Consider the following 13724-nt stretch of genomic DNA (forward strand, 5'->3'; position numbering starts at 1 on the left):
CTCACCGCCCGCTCTGGTGCAGGAGCCCAAGCCCAGGCTGCCGCTTGCCGCCGGCTGCCGGTCTGCCCGCTTCGGGCTCCTCTCCTTGCGAGCGTGGTAGAGAAAGCCAAGCTGGAGGAAGGGAGGGAGCGGCCTCTGAGCGGGAACCCGTCCCGCGCGTCCTAAACTGCGGCCCCTGAGCTGCCGCTGCTGCAGCTGCGACGGACAAGGACAAGCGCAGAGCAGCGCCCAGCCCACGGCCCAGACACGGACAGCACGGTCCGCCACGGCCCCAGCGCCGCGCGGTCTCAGCCCGACCGGCGACCTCGGCGCCTCCGCCACCCCGGCCGGCTCCGGCCCGGGCCCCGGCGCTCTTCGCCATCGCAGCCGCCGCCGCAGCCGCAGCCGCCCCCGCCGCCTCCGCTGCCGCCTGCGCCTCTGCCGCCGCCGCCTGTGCCCCCGCTCCGGCCGCGACCCCAGCCCGGGCCCCGACCTCAGCCCCGACCCCGCCCGCGGCCCCGCCAACCTCGCCCACGTCCCGGGCCTCGGCCCGGGAGGCCCAGCCGTGGGCACGATGCTGCCCAGCTCCATCCAGATTTCGGGGGAGCCGCTGTCAGGCGCCGAGGTGCGGGACATCTGCCGCGGCCTGCGCGACAACGCGGTGCGCCTGCTCTCCCTGCGCGGCTGCCGCCTCTGCGACCGCGACTTCGGCCGCATCTGCCGGGCCCTGGCCGGGGCCACGTCCCTGGCGCAGCTCAACCTTAACCTAGGCGTCGTGTCCAGCCCCAGCCGCATCAAGCAGCTGGCGGAGGCGCTGCGGACCAACCGCTCCATCCAGTCCCTCTTGTGAGTGCGCCCCCTCGTAAGGGGGTCCCGGGCACTGCACCCCTCCTCGCAGTCCCCTGCCACCTCCTCTTCCTCCACACACCTTCCTGCACCTCTTCCCACCAGCACCCCTTCTCCCCCGTTACACACACCCCTCATCCCTCTGCCCACGCTTGCACAATACCCTCCAAGCACATCCCCTCTCTCCAGACTTTGCACACGCAGCCCCACCCCAAAGGAGATGAGATACCCTCCTTTCCTGGCAGGGCACGTGTACCTCCCTCCTAATCATCCGCATTGACTTCTGGGGGCAGCTCCTCAGTTCCCAGGAAGGAACCCCGCTCTGGGGACTAGACCCCTGCCCTATATTCTGCCTACTCCGGGATCCTAATCCACCCCTGCCCCCCTTCTCTGCTCTGTCCTGGGTCCCAGTCCCTGCCCCAGAAAAGAAACCGAATTCCACTTCTACCTGTATTCCTTTAGAATCTAGAATTTTCTTTCTCCTTTCCCAAGGCCTCCCCCCAGTGCTGTGACTGAGTGCCCTGCTTACCTCTGGGGCTCACCTAAGGGAAAGTACCCCTTCCCCTTACAGATAGGGCTGATGACTGCAGTAACCTCTGCTCTCTGATCTCAACCCCCAGCCTGCATGGGAGCCCCCTGACAGATGCAGGGCTGGCCTTGCTGAACCCAGCCCTGGCCCTCCACCCTGCCCTTGTGGCCCTGGACCTGGGGGACTGCATGCTGGGTGATGAAGCCATCAACCTCATCTGTGGCCTCCTCCCCCCAGACGGGGCCAAGTCTGGTGAGCAGGGCCCTGCTGAGGGCATGGGCTGGTGTAGCTTTGATAAAAAGCTAAGTGCAGAGGGCAGGGGGCGTGGCCCAGGGAAGGGGGTGTGGCCCAGAGCTGAGGGCTCTGACAGTGTGGGTGAAAATGTTTTAAATCCTCTCAGGAAGGAGGATTAAGAGCTGAGCGGGATGGAGGATCTGGAACCCAGGTTCCAGTGGGCAAGGGAAAGCATGGGTCTCTAATGGCCCTGAAGTTCTGTGGTGGGGGTGGGGTGGCTCCAAGTCATTAGGGACACCCCAGAAACCTAGGGCAGGTTAGAGGCTTAAGGAGTGCCTGACCTTCTCCATCCTGGCTTCTCCTTATGATGTTGCCCAGGCTTGAAGGAACTAACGCTGAGTGCCAACCCTGGCATCACCCCTAAGGGCTGGAGCCGCCTTGCCATTGCTGTGGCCCACAGCTCCCAGGTCCGCGTCCTCAATCTGGACTACAACCCCCTGGGTGAGGTTCCAGAAAACCCCCTTAGATTCTCACCTCCCACCCCCATCCAAGAACCTAGGACTATCGGTTGCCATGCTAGCCCCCACACTGGGGGAGGGAAGATGGAGGGAGGTCTGGGAGGTAGTAGAGGAGCCACCTGTGTGGAGGACCAGATGACCATCAGGCAGATCAAAGCATGATCACCACCCCTGGGCCTGCCTGGCTTGCTTCATGTGTTCACTCACCAACCACGGTGCTCCCTTCCTGGCCACCTATCAATTGTTTCCTGACCTGGGGGTGGGATCTAAGGTTGCTGGGACAATGGGGAGGCTGCCGGGAACAAGGGTTAGCAGACCTGCGCATGTATGCAGGTATGTGCATGTGTGCTGTCTCCCTAGGTGACCACGTGGCAGGGATGCTGGCTGTAGCTGTGGCCTCCAGCCGCACCTTAGAGGTCCTGGACTTGGAGGGTACAGGGCTCACCAACCAGTCAGCTCAGGTGAGACATCTTCATGGTTTGGGGACGGCCAGAGGTAGGGGTGGAAGCTAGCCGGGGTGTCTGTGGACATACTAAAGGTGTGGCAGGATGGAGTCAGGGAGCCACCTTAACTGTGTTTATTCTTTTCCGTTCCCTTCTCCACCCCAGACCCTGCTGGACATGGTAGAAAATTACCCCACAGCTTTGCGGAGCCTCGTTTTGGCTGAGAACAGCATTAGCCCAGAGCTGCAGCAGCAGATCTGTGACCTCCTTTCTGAGGGAGAAGAAGAAGAGGAGGTCGCAGGAGGGTCTGGTGACACCCAGGAACGAGAGAGGGGGCGGGAGCCTGCTGCCCCCCAGAGAGGCAGCAGCTCCTGGATGTGCCCCAGTGGTAAGAGCCCTGCAGGTTGATCGGAGCCAGTCTGAAGAGACCTGGGACCTGGGAGGGTGGGTACGGGTAACCTAGGCCATTTCTCTCCTATTTGTGGTCCCCAGCTGAGGGATGAATGGTGGCCTGAAAGCTCCTCTGCCCTTCCACAGATCCCAGCTCTCAGATGGTGCTAATGACGTCAGGACTAGGGGACAGTCTGTTGGCTGAGACCGAGATGTGACTCTTCACTTGGGTTTCTACACATCATTATATGTGTCTATGTCTCCAGCACCTTGTCCCAGATCTCAGGGTCAGGCGCTGGGGCGCGGGAGGGAGCGGGGGTTGCCTGGGGCTCTGGCAGCTCCTGGCAGTGTGGTGGGAGGCTCTGGAAGCTGTGAATGAGCAACAGCCTTGGCGGTACTTGAACTCAAGGCAATGGTTCTGGACTTGTTGGCAGGTCTGGCTGCAGCCCGCTGGCTGGGAAGAGATTTTATGAACTCTACAACCTGGCGTGTGGCTGTGCTCACTGGGGGCCGGCAGTACGGGAGGAATTGGAAATACCATTAGGGACCTCTAGGGGGCAGTGCCATCCCACAGCCAAAGTGTCCTCTGGCCCCAAATGTCCCAAACAGGTCTGGCTCAGGCTTCGGACTTCTAGGACCTGGGGTTCTGAGATGACACCTTAACACAGGCCCCATAAGGATATAACTAAGGTCAAGAATCCACCTCCAAAACTGGGCTGGTTTGGACTCTTATGTCAAGGGAAGAGTCAGGGGCCCTGTCAAGGTTACTTGAGGTACACCCTCTTCCACCGCCTGATGCTGAGCCCAGGGAAGCCCCAGGCAGAGTCGGGCAAGGCAGTCACTAGCAAAGAGGAGGACATCACAAGGACTGGAATACTCAAAAATGGGGAGAATAGCAGATGGAAGGTCATTAATAGACATATTAGGCCATAGCAGTAAAATAGTTTTATTTAATTTTAAAAGTCATCGATGTGAAAATTTCCCAAAGCTGGGAGTAACAGTCTAGAGTCAAGGTTGGGAGGGGGGCAGGCCTCACCTAGAGCCCAGCCTTGAGGCCCCTGAGTCCCACTCTCTACTCCCTTCCTGAAGGAGGAAGGAAATAGCTGAGGAGAGCCCTGAGTCAGCCCCTCCCTCACCCCCGAAGGCCCACTGTGCCAGGCCCCCTGAAGGCAACAGCTTGTGCAGAGGATCTGGGGGGAGAGGGATACAGGCGGAAAACAGAAAGGTTAATAAAAAAATAGAAATTAGAAGTTAATAATCCCAATGATCCCCCCCCAAAAAAACAAAAAAACACTCATGGATATGAAAGGAGGATGGAGGAGGAACACTGATGTGATAAACCCCTCAGCTCCCTAGAACAGCCCGATTTGGACTGGGCTGAGCTGAAGAAAGGTCTTGAGCCCTGGCTGCATGTTACCTTTGGAGAATAAATATTCCACAAGAAAAGGGGGGAAATCATGAGGCAAGCTGGTGCCAGTCACAGTCAATGCAGCGGAAGGGCCTGGTGTGGCCCGCCTGACCCTCCCTGCACAGGAACAGAGCTGTGCAGGCCTGAAGGGGGGCTAGTCAAGAGCCTGGCGGAGGAGGGGACCCTGAGCTGCAAGGGTAGGGCCTCCTTGCAGTCCCAGTGCAGCAGTGGCGGGAAGGCAAGCAGGGGCCCTAGTTGAGCAGGTTGCCCTGCTCCTGGGCCTGGGTCAGGCTGTCCTTGCGATGCAGGTGGTGCACCCCCATCCTCTTAGGGCTGCGCTGGGGGCGGCCGGAGCTGGGGAGGGCCCAGGCCCTGCCCTCGGTGTGGGAAGTGCCAGGCCCTTTCTCTGTGCCACTGTCACTGGGCAGCAGGCTCTGTTGTTCTTCCTCGGGGCTGAGGGGCAGGTTCAGCTCTTCGTCTTCCTCTTCCCTGGGAAGGCCAGAGTCAGGTTCCATTGGCAGCAAAAGCCCTCGCTCACCAGGTGGGGAAGAAGGTGCCAGAACCACCTCATCTCTGTCAGTGGGGCTAAGAGCAAAATGGTGCTGCAGCTCAGGGAGTGCATCCCGTCCGAAGGCTGTGCGCTGGGCCACAGCGGCCGGTGGTGGAGTGCGGTCCACAAAGGCCCGCTGCCAGCTGGCCAGCAGGTCTTCCTCGGAGCTGGCGGAGCTGGCTGGGGCACTGAGCGAAGGGGGCACTGGGCGGGGCTGGTGCTGGGGTGAGGCCTGGGCTGAGGCAGGGCTGCTGGGCACTGGGCTGGGGCGTGCCTGCTCACTCCCCTCCTCCACCAGACTCAGGGAAATGGCCTGGCGGGTGGCATAGGTGCAGTTGGGCAGCGGGCTGTTGCGGGGGATTCGCACCTTGTCCTCAGAGAACTCTATCACCTTGCGGCCAGGATAGAGCGGGTGTGGTGGAGACGGGGTGGGGTAGGGGCTCAGCTTCTCAAAGGCTGGCAGGGGCAGCTCCTCCTCTGGGGAGCCCCCAGTAGTGCTCAGAGAGCGGCACTCCCCGTTGGGTTGGGGGGTGGGGCTGCCAGGGACTGGGGGACTGGCTGGATCACCTGGGGCGCCCCCACTCATGTCTACATGCACAAACACGTCCTCAGCCAAGGGCCTCCCAGCACTGCCCGACTGGGCTGAGTTGAGCAATAGAGACTCCGGCTTCTCTAACACCCGGGCAATGACCGAGGTGGGAACCACAGCCCCTGGTGCCAGGCTGGGGGCAGGGCCCGGGCCCGGGCTGGTGGCCTCTTGACCACTGTGCAGGTGTTTCTGAACCATGTCCTGGAGCTCACAGGGCAGCTGGAGTGAAGGAGCAGAAGGGAAGAGAGACATGAACGATCCCAACCTCCGATACTCTGACTTGTGGCAAAAATCATGGCTGCCACATACAAGTACCACTGTGTGCCAGGCACTTTGCTATTTCCTGTGTTGGCAGCACGCCAAGGTACATCCTCGTTTCATGGATACATTGAGGCTCAGTAGGGGTAAAGTAACGAAACTTTTGATGAACACAGCCAGGATCTGAACCCAGAACTAGTGCTAAGGCACAAATACTCTCAAACGTCTATCTCCCCATCTTAGCAATAGCTTCTGCCCAAACCAGACATAATTTTGAGAATCTGTACTGACCTTGGGAATACCTCCACTCCTGTAGGCCCCTTGGGGCTGAGGCTCTGGGGTCTAGAGTTTGTCCCTTGGGGCAAGGGGATCAGTTGGGCCTAATCCTCTCTCAGTATTCTTATGGCTGATAGCTCTGTCCCGCCCCCCCCCCTCCCTGTATGGGCTCCTGAAACTGAGTCCCTCTCTCCTTGTCTCTGTTCCAAAAACACCAACAGGGCCAGCTCCCAGCCCAGGTGATGGACCCTTGAGAGAACACAGGACACCAAGCAGTGGCAAAGCTGACTGGCTTCAGAGGAGACATAGGGGTGAGGGGGAGACAAAGCAGAAAGGGGTAAATGCAGGAGGATAGAGAGAGGTGTAGAAACTGGAGTTAGGGTCGTCCTGAAAAGGCTGGACTGGGGAGGGTATTGTACTCACATCAGCGAACTTGTGGTTACGGAAGTGGGATTTGTTACACTTGAGTAGCTGCACAGCCAGGTTGCAGTCCAGCCGGTACCGCTCCTGCAGACACAGACGTGGTTCAGAGCCCAGCCCTGCCCAGGGGGGCAGGGCAGGACCAGGGCAAGGCCAGCTGCAGTGAGGAAGGGCGCCGAGGCGCACGTACGTTGAGCTCCTCCAGCCTGTTGATGGTGTTCTTGGCATCGAGCAGCCTGTTGGTCAGCTCCACAATCTCCCAGTCCAGTGTCTTCCTATCCATCTCGGCCTTCTTGATCTGAGGCACGAGACTCGGGGTGAACCCAGCCCACAGCCCAGCCAGCCCTTCCTCGTCTCCCTCCCCTCCCCCCAGCCCAGAGACACAGGAAGCCACAGGTGCTAAGGCAGCCAAGGCAGACAGAACAGAGACAGATGGAGGACAGACAGAAGGAGACCAGACACCTCTCCTGTTCTCTGGGCTGACTGTAGAGCGGGGGCTTTCTGAGCTTGACCTGCTGCTGCCTGGGTCCAAGACAGAGGAACTGCCCACCCCTTATGGGAACTCGAGGGGCTCTACACGCCAGGCAAGGCAGCTGGTGCCTGAGAGGCAGTAACTGCAAACCCAGGCACTGAAACCTATGTATGTAGTTTCCAGGATCAGGCTAGGAGGAGGGCGGAGGGAGTGGGCTGGGTGGCAGCTGGGAGAGCCTGTGAGATGATCTACTGTAGTTGAGCAGGGAGTGAACTGTAGGCTCAAAAGCAGCCTTCTGCTCTTCAGCTCATGGGCTGGATCTACAGCCCCCTCCCCGCAGTGGCTTGGGCTTGCTGCCACTGCAATTGAGAAGCTCTTAGTGTTCAGTGGTGCCATCAATCAGTACCTCTGCCCAAGCCAAGAGCAGACTCCCAGCTGTCCCCTAGGAAGGAGGCACTGACTACTGACAGGGCCTCACATAAGGAAGGGGAAAGGAGTGGGCAGAGGGAGATGAACAGGGCCCCAGCAATCCCAGGTCTCAGCTGAGGAGAAGGCCAGGGCAAGGGAGAAAACACACAAACTCAGACGCAACTGCAAAAATCCAGCTGTGGCTAAGAGAGGCCTGACAGGAGAGCAGCAGCAACGGTGGCAGCATGAGGGGAAGACGAGGAGAGAAGAGAAACAGTGTGAGCATTAAGACGGTCCTGACTCGCACAGCACACTGCGGTCCCCTCCCCACCCTTGCCCCCTCCCCAAGCCCCAGGGCAGAATGGCATTCCCTTGCAAGTCCCAGCCCTGCTATGCTGTGAGCACAGTGCCCGCCCAGCTGCCCTCCTGGACAGGTTACCAGCGTGTGCAGCTTGTCCTCCAGCTCCTGGTTGGTCCTCTGTGAAGCTGTGTAGCTGTTCTGCAGCCTGTAGAGGAATACAAGGCAGACCCCTGGGTCAGGATCCCATCCTTCAGACCCTGCTCAGCCCCTCCCTGATATGGGATCTTGGGCAAGTCATTCTCCCAGAACTTCGTTTTCTCATCAGAATCAGATGATCTCTGAGGCCTCTCCCAGCTAACCTCCTATGAGTGGGGAGATGCATGCAAGTGTGTCCTGGCCCCTCATTCCCATACCTGCGGAACTTGTCCTTGAACTTGTCCAGCTCCTCGCGGCTCTGGCCCAGCTCCAGCTCCAGGCAGTCCTGCCCGATTTCCAGCTCACGCTCCAGGGCCTCGGTGCGCCTGGTGGCCGAGGCCAGGCGCCTGCGAAGCTCCTCATTCTCCTGCTCTAACAGCCTGGCAGGGTGAGGGGTCAAGGGCAGCGGGGCATCAGAGATAGAAGGGCCAGTCCTGGAGCCCTAGGCTGGGCTCAGAAAGGAAGGAGTAGGGATGACATGAGGATAGGCGGCTGGGGGCAGGGGACTCCCTGAGACTCAGCCTGAATCTGGGACAGCATTCTGTAGGCCTGCTGGCCCTGAGAACAGACCTGGCTTGGAGGGCTGGGGGAGGCAGACGGGATGGTAGAGAGCAGTCCAATCCTCCCTTCCCCCCCACTGGAGAAGAATGAGAAGACAGAATTGGATGGGGGTATAATTCCCAGTCTGTCTCTGGTTACAGCCCAAACCAGCCGGCCACCAAGCCCCCCAGCTCCAGTTTCCCCACTGCACAATCAGGCTGCTCCATTATTAATCTCGTGGAAATCCAGCCCAGCACTGCCCTCCTCTCCAGAGGCCTCACGTGGCGACAGAAAGGGCTGCAGGGAGGCAGCTGGCACAGGAGGGCCAGGAGCTGGGGAAGGGCCGCTGGCAAGAACAGGCCCGCAGAGCCATCCCCTCCTTGATTCCAGGTTCTCTTGGAGCCCATGGAACAAAACCTTTTTCCATAAGGAATATCCACAACATCAAGCCTCCTCCCAGAGTCCCTAAAACACCCCACCCCAACCCAACCTTCACCTCTACCTAATCCAAGGAAAAGCTCAACTATACCAATAGCCTCGCCTGGAGCTAAGAGGGACTGAGGTGAGGTAGGGCGAGCTCTCGGGCAGGTACTCACTTCATCCTCTCTGCGTCAGTCGCGGGCTCCTGGGCACAAAAGAATAGAAGCTTGAGGCTCAGCTCTGGACCACTGGCCTCCTGCTTGGCCCACCCTCCAAAGAGCCCTGGAAAGGGCCATGTCTGAAGCCCAAAGACTCTCACAGCAGAAGTGGGCTGCAAGGCCTTGCAGAGATGGAGGCAATCTAGTAATGCCCAGACAAGCCTCAATTACTCTCTCTCATGCCAACTAGAAGACTCAACACCCCCTTCCAACCCTCACCCTTACCCACACCAGCTCTAATCCCTCTCTTAAGGCCAGAGCCAGCTACAAATAAGTTCTGGTACCCATGCTACCTCTCCCAGGGATAAAGAGAGCCTCTCAGCTGTTTGCTGGGATCCTGGTAACCCTGCAGGCATGGCAGAGCCCTTCCAGGGAAGTGAAGAAACCAGGCTGAGCTAGAGGAGGGTTCCAAGCTCTGACAATGAGGCAGAATCAGGCCCTTATAGAGGCCAGGGTGGTGCAAGTACGTATGTGAAGGAGAGCCTCTGGGCTGATCCCAACTGAGAGGAGTGGAGTGTCGTCTTGCTTTTAACCTCTTGCCCATCCTCCCAAAACCCCACGCTGGTCATGGTGCAAGAGGCAGAGCTCGGCCAGACACAAAGCAGAGGACGCATGTGTTACAGCAAGAGGGGAATATCAAGGGGTCCACCACTCCAAGTAGAGCCGACTGCTTCAAATGTCAGTCAGGGGCAGGAAAATGAGGTGGGTGGCCAGGCCATGGACCTTGGAGCCGCTGACACCTGGATTTGCTCCTTTTCTGCCACACACTGGTTATGTTAACCTTGCTGAGCCCTAGTGTCCTCATCTACAAAGCAGGGCAAGGCCCCTTGGGTGGCATTTCACACAATACCTGGCCCTTTTATTTAATGTTACCCTGACCTGAAGTGGGCAAGTCTGCCCTGAAGCTGACCAAAGTGGCCATGGCATCCCTGATGCTCAGCGTGTGCTACCTTTGTCTCAATTCTGTAAGTGTACCCCCGGCACTGCAACACAGCAGCAAGGAGAAGAAACCACCCAACATGCGTTTCCTCCCATCAGTAGGCTTAATGGGAGAGGATGACTGACTTGGAGAGTCATTTGCAGTTGACTGAAGGCCTCCTAAGAACCTAACACCGTTCCTAGCTGGGAGCATGTATCTCACAAATGCGAGCAAACAAAGCAAAGCTGGAGGAAAGATCAGACTTCCAGGGGACAGTGAGGAACAGCTGGGTTGGTGGCAGTAGCTGGAGCACGGCCTCCCAACAGCCCCCAGAAGGGCCCTAGGTTGACCGGCTCTTCTCCATGAGTGGAGGACCGGAGTCCCAGCCTCCAGCAGGTTGGGACGCCTCAATCTGGTGGGCTGCCTCTTGCAGGAAGAACAACACTGTCTGCATGGGATCCTTTCTGCTGAGCTACCACGACTCTGGGGCTCTCTGGCATGTGGACATGTGCCAACAGCTGCCACCCCATGAGCCTACACCGCCCCCACCAGCACTGCTGCAGCTAGGAGGCCCCAGGTGCTATCAGCAATGCCATACTCTCCTCCCAACTCGGGCGAGGGGGACAGTAGTCCCCTCAGGTGGGAGAAGTCAGCCAGACACCCAGCCTCAGGGGCTTGGCTCCGCCAGCCAGTGCGGGGTCCCGTCATGCTGACCTCCCGCTCCAGCCGAGATCCAGGAACCTCCAGCCGCAGCTCCCGGTGCTCGGGCGGTGCCTTACGGTAGGGTTTCTTAGCAGGGGCTGCACTGGTCATTCTGGGAGGTGAGGGCTCCTCGACCTGCTGAGGGGAAGCAAGGAAGGAGGCGGCTCAGAAACGAGGGCAAGAGGTCTCTGGACTGAGGGGGAAAAGGATGGTAAAAGGGGACAGATATAGGAGCCATCAGGCAGGCAAATGGGCCTGGACATTGCTGGGGTCACCAGAAGGGCTGGACTCTGGTGTGTCGGTGCCCATGGAGGCAGGAGAGTGCAGGACGGGGGGCACGGGTCCAATGGGAACAGAAGGGTGGGAAACGCAAGGCCCAGGGCCGGGGCACCAGGAAGTGGACTGTGCCTGAGGAGTCTGAAGGGCAGCCCACCACTCTCCTCTGTGGGCTCAGAGCGGGCCTCGGAGGGAAAAGTGCTCCCATGCATCAGCGCCCTCAACTCTAAATTTGGGTAAGAAACACGAATCTCATAGGGTTGTTGTGAAAACTATGTAAAGCACTAAGAACAGTACCTGGTACTTAAGAAATATTCAATAAATGTTAGCTTAAAAATATTATAACCAACATGTAAAGGTCTGAGGATGTTCACCCAACCCAGGCTCCTCAGCGGGGGTCTCCGAGCTCTAGAGAGCCCTGATGGCCAAGCTCCTCTGGCCTCCACCACTCTCTTTTCACCAGCCTCCGACCAAGAAGAGCCAGCTGCCTGCCTCATCTGCCAGCCTCCCCAGAAGAGAGCCACATGGGGAGGTGGGGGGCACAGGCCTCACAGGGACATACCGTCTGTTTGTCGGCAGCTCGCTCCTTTCCGCTGTCCGGGAGTTAGCCCTCGGCTCTCCGCATCCCACAGCCCCTCCACTTCCTCTAGCCAACAGCTCCTGAAACCAGAGAAGGGAAGAAAGTGGAAACCAGGTGTCAGCCGCCTCTCTGTCAATGCCACAGGCCAGCCTGCCCAGTCCAGGGCCTGGAAGGCCCCCCAGGAAGAGCCAGGCAGGAAAGGCATGGCACAGGGTGTCTGAGGGGAAAGTGGTGGAGGCAGGACTGGAAGCACTGGGTCCTGCCTTTCTCTGTGCAGTACTGTCACATGTGTGTCTGTGTGTTCATGGTCTCAGCTTACTCACAGGCCCAACTCTGAAATAGGTCTGGTCCTGTCCTATCCCTATCCTCCCCCACATCTGTCCTGTTCATCTCCCAGGCTTTTCAGAGCCTGGAAACAACTAAGAGATTTGGAGAACATGGACTGCAGAAGAGAATACCAGGAAAAAGCCTAGTAGAGATGCAAGAAAATGCTGGGGAGAAAGCTCCTAGCAACGTCTCTAGAAGGAGCCCAAAGACCACCTCTGTGTACAGTGGTGGTAAATAGACTTTGTGATGAAATGGGGTAGGTCTAGGAGAGAACATTTGAAAAGGCAGCAGTTTAGAGCAATGATGGTTCTCAAACGGTGCTTTTGGTCGCCCTTCTTCCGTTTTTTAGATATCTGGCAAATGTCTAAAGACATTTCTGGTTTTCACAACAGGTGTGGGTGCTATCACTATCTAGTGGGTAGAGGCTAGGGCTGCTGCTAAATATCCTATAATACACAGGACAGCCCGCACAACAAAGAATTATCCGCACACAGTGTTTATGGTGCCAAGGTTGAGAAACACTGGTGTAGAAAATCCAAGCCTGGGGAGCTGAGACACCTGGGTTCCAGGCTCAGTGATGATGCTCACACACTGTGTGGCCCTTCCTCATGGGATAAGCCTGCTTCTCATCTGCACATGGTGGATGGACTGAGTGACTTGTATGTTCCCCTCCAGGTTCCTGGGGTTCGAAGCTCTGCCCCCACCTGTAATAAGTTGAGCTGCAGCACGGGGGCAGCAGCCACCACAGGGACCAATAGAGGCAGTCATAACCTTAGGTGGCCTTCTGGGCATAAACAACCTTCCCACTGCCATCCACCTAAACAGAGCTGGGGGCTGAGGGAGGCCTAGCGGGCTGAAGCGTGTATTCCTGCTGTTGGGACATGCCCTGGCCATGACTCCTGTCACATTCCAACAAGGCCTGAGGCAGGAAGAATGGTGAGGGGGTAGAGAGGGCGGGGATGGAGGAGTGGCCTCCCACCTCTGGGCAGCCTGGTCTCTGGCTTGGGGTTCTGGGGGAGCTAGGGCGTGACAGCAGGCACGAGCCGCCAACCTCCACCCCTTTGACGGTGAGGCAGAACGTGTCCCCACAGGGCACAAGCAGCATGCTGGGTCGGGCTGACTCCCTGCGCAGGAATCCGGGCGGGCCTGAAAGGACAGTACATTCCTGGGGTGTGGGGAGCAAATAAATCACCCCCACAGGTTCCCCAGGGCTAGCCCTCCACAGAGCTCCAGGGTGAGAGCTCCTATGGCCTGGGGGAGAAGTCCAGAAAATCCCAAGCAAGCCTGGGTACCAGGGCTGATACTTAAAGGGTGTAAATGCGGGGGTGGGGGTGGGTGGGTGTATACAGGTTGGAAAAGAGATAGAGCCAGAAACACAGGTAGCCAAAGAGATGCTGCAAAACCCAGGGGAGGCTCCCAAGCTGGCCTCTGCCTTCTCCCCTTCTCCAGGGAGAAGCTAGGCTTCTGCTCCCTTCCTGAGCTGATCCTATCAGCTGAGTAGCCTGTTTCTCCCCACAGGCCCTTTGTGTAGCCCCATTTACTCTCAGCCACTTTTCTTCCCTAACCCCTATTCCTGCCGATGCCTGCACTGTCCTCTAGGCACCAGGACACAAGTACGGGCGGTGGGTGGGCAGGGAGGACAGGGACACACTCAGGTACCTGATAATTCTACCTGTAAGGAGAGCGGCTTCTCTCCATACTCGCAGTCCTAGCTCTAGCTGCCACACAACCTATAGCTCGTCCTCACCTCAAGTTCAAGTCCCCACTCCCAAGCCCCACAGCACATATTCCCAGGGCTCCCACAGCCAGATAGTCTGGCTTGCTGAGGGGGCAGACTGTGTGGATGTGCCTGGCAGTGAAATGGGGCATAAATGCAGACACGGACTCTCTGGGACGAATGGTGGGAGATTGGGGTGGGGAGGGTGC

General features: G+C 58.4%; 2 protein-coding genes across 18 annotated transcripts in view; one reads left to right on the plus strand and one right to left on the minus strand.

Annotated features, from left to right (window-relative positions):
* Positions 1-442: 442 nt before the first annotated feature.
* On the plus strand, positions 443-3421 carry LRRC73 (leucine rich repeat containing 73). Its single transcript, XM_019642698.1, has 6 exons — positions 443-825; positions 1446-1606; positions 1967-2089; positions 2467-2567; positions 2715-2937; positions 3087-3421. The coding sequence occupies exons 1-6, from the start codon at positions 554-556 to the stop codon at positions 3155-3157; spliced, it is 951 nt and encodes a 316-aa protein (XP_019498243.1). The 5' UTR covers positions 443-553; the 3' UTR covers positions 3158-3421.
* A 446-nt stretch (positions 3422-3867) lies between these two features.
* The window catches only part of TJAP1 (tight junction associated protein 1), a 23898-nt gene continuing 14041 nt past the window's right edge, over positions 3868-13724 (minus strand). For 10 of the 17 annotated variants that reach the window (XM_019642687.1, XM_019642677.1, XM_019642685.1 and 7 more), the window contains 9 exons: positions 11454-11551; positions 10628-10753; positions 8953-8981; positions 8035-8196; positions 7760-7826; positions 7505-7534; positions 6631-6738; positions 6444-6527; positions 3868-5705 (listed from right to left, as the gene is read on the minus strand). In XM_019642687.1, the coding sequence (XP_019498232.1) occupies positions 4599-5705; positions 6444-6527; positions 6631-6738; positions 7505-7534; positions 7760-7826; positions 8035-8196; positions 8953-8981; positions 10628-10726 (1686 nt within the window). In that variant the 5' untranslated portion in view covers positions 10727-10753; positions 11454-11551 and the 3' untranslated portion in view covers positions 3868-4598. Of the gene's footprint in view, positions 5706-6443; positions 6528-6630; positions 6739-7504; positions 7535-7759; positions 7827-8034; positions 8197-8952; positions 8982-10627; positions 10754-11453; positions 11552-12777; positions 12945-13724 lie in introns of all 17 variants that reach the window. The other 7 variants (XM_019642689.1, XM_019642684.1, XM_019642694.1 and 4 more) reach the window with 5 other exon arrangements.

The sequence above is a fragment of the Hipposideros armiger genome, unplaced genomic scaffold (assembly GCF_001890085.2).
Source record: "Hipposideros armiger isolate ML-2016 unplaced genomic scaffold, ASM189008v1 scaffold_72, whole genome shotgun sequence".
In the NCBI taxonomy this organism is placed as follows: Eukaryota; Metazoa; Chordata; class Mammalia; order Chiroptera; family Hipposideridae; genus Hipposideros; species Hipposideros armiger.

Bases quoted from the DNA above. Each gene is read 5' to 3' on its own strand.
- LRRC73 (XM_019642698.1), top strand. From the start codon at position 554: ATGCTGCCCAGCTCCATCCAGATTTCGGGGGAGCCGCTGTCAGGCGCC. The intron at 826-1,445 runs GTGAGTGCGCCC...CTCAACCCCCAG, and splicing joins CGCTCCATCCAGTCCCTCTT to CCTGCATGGGAGCCCCCTGA. The intron at 2,090-2,466 runs GTGAGGTTCCAG...CTGTCTCCCTAG, and splicing joins TCTGGACTACAACCCCCTGG to GTGACCACGTGGCAGGGATG.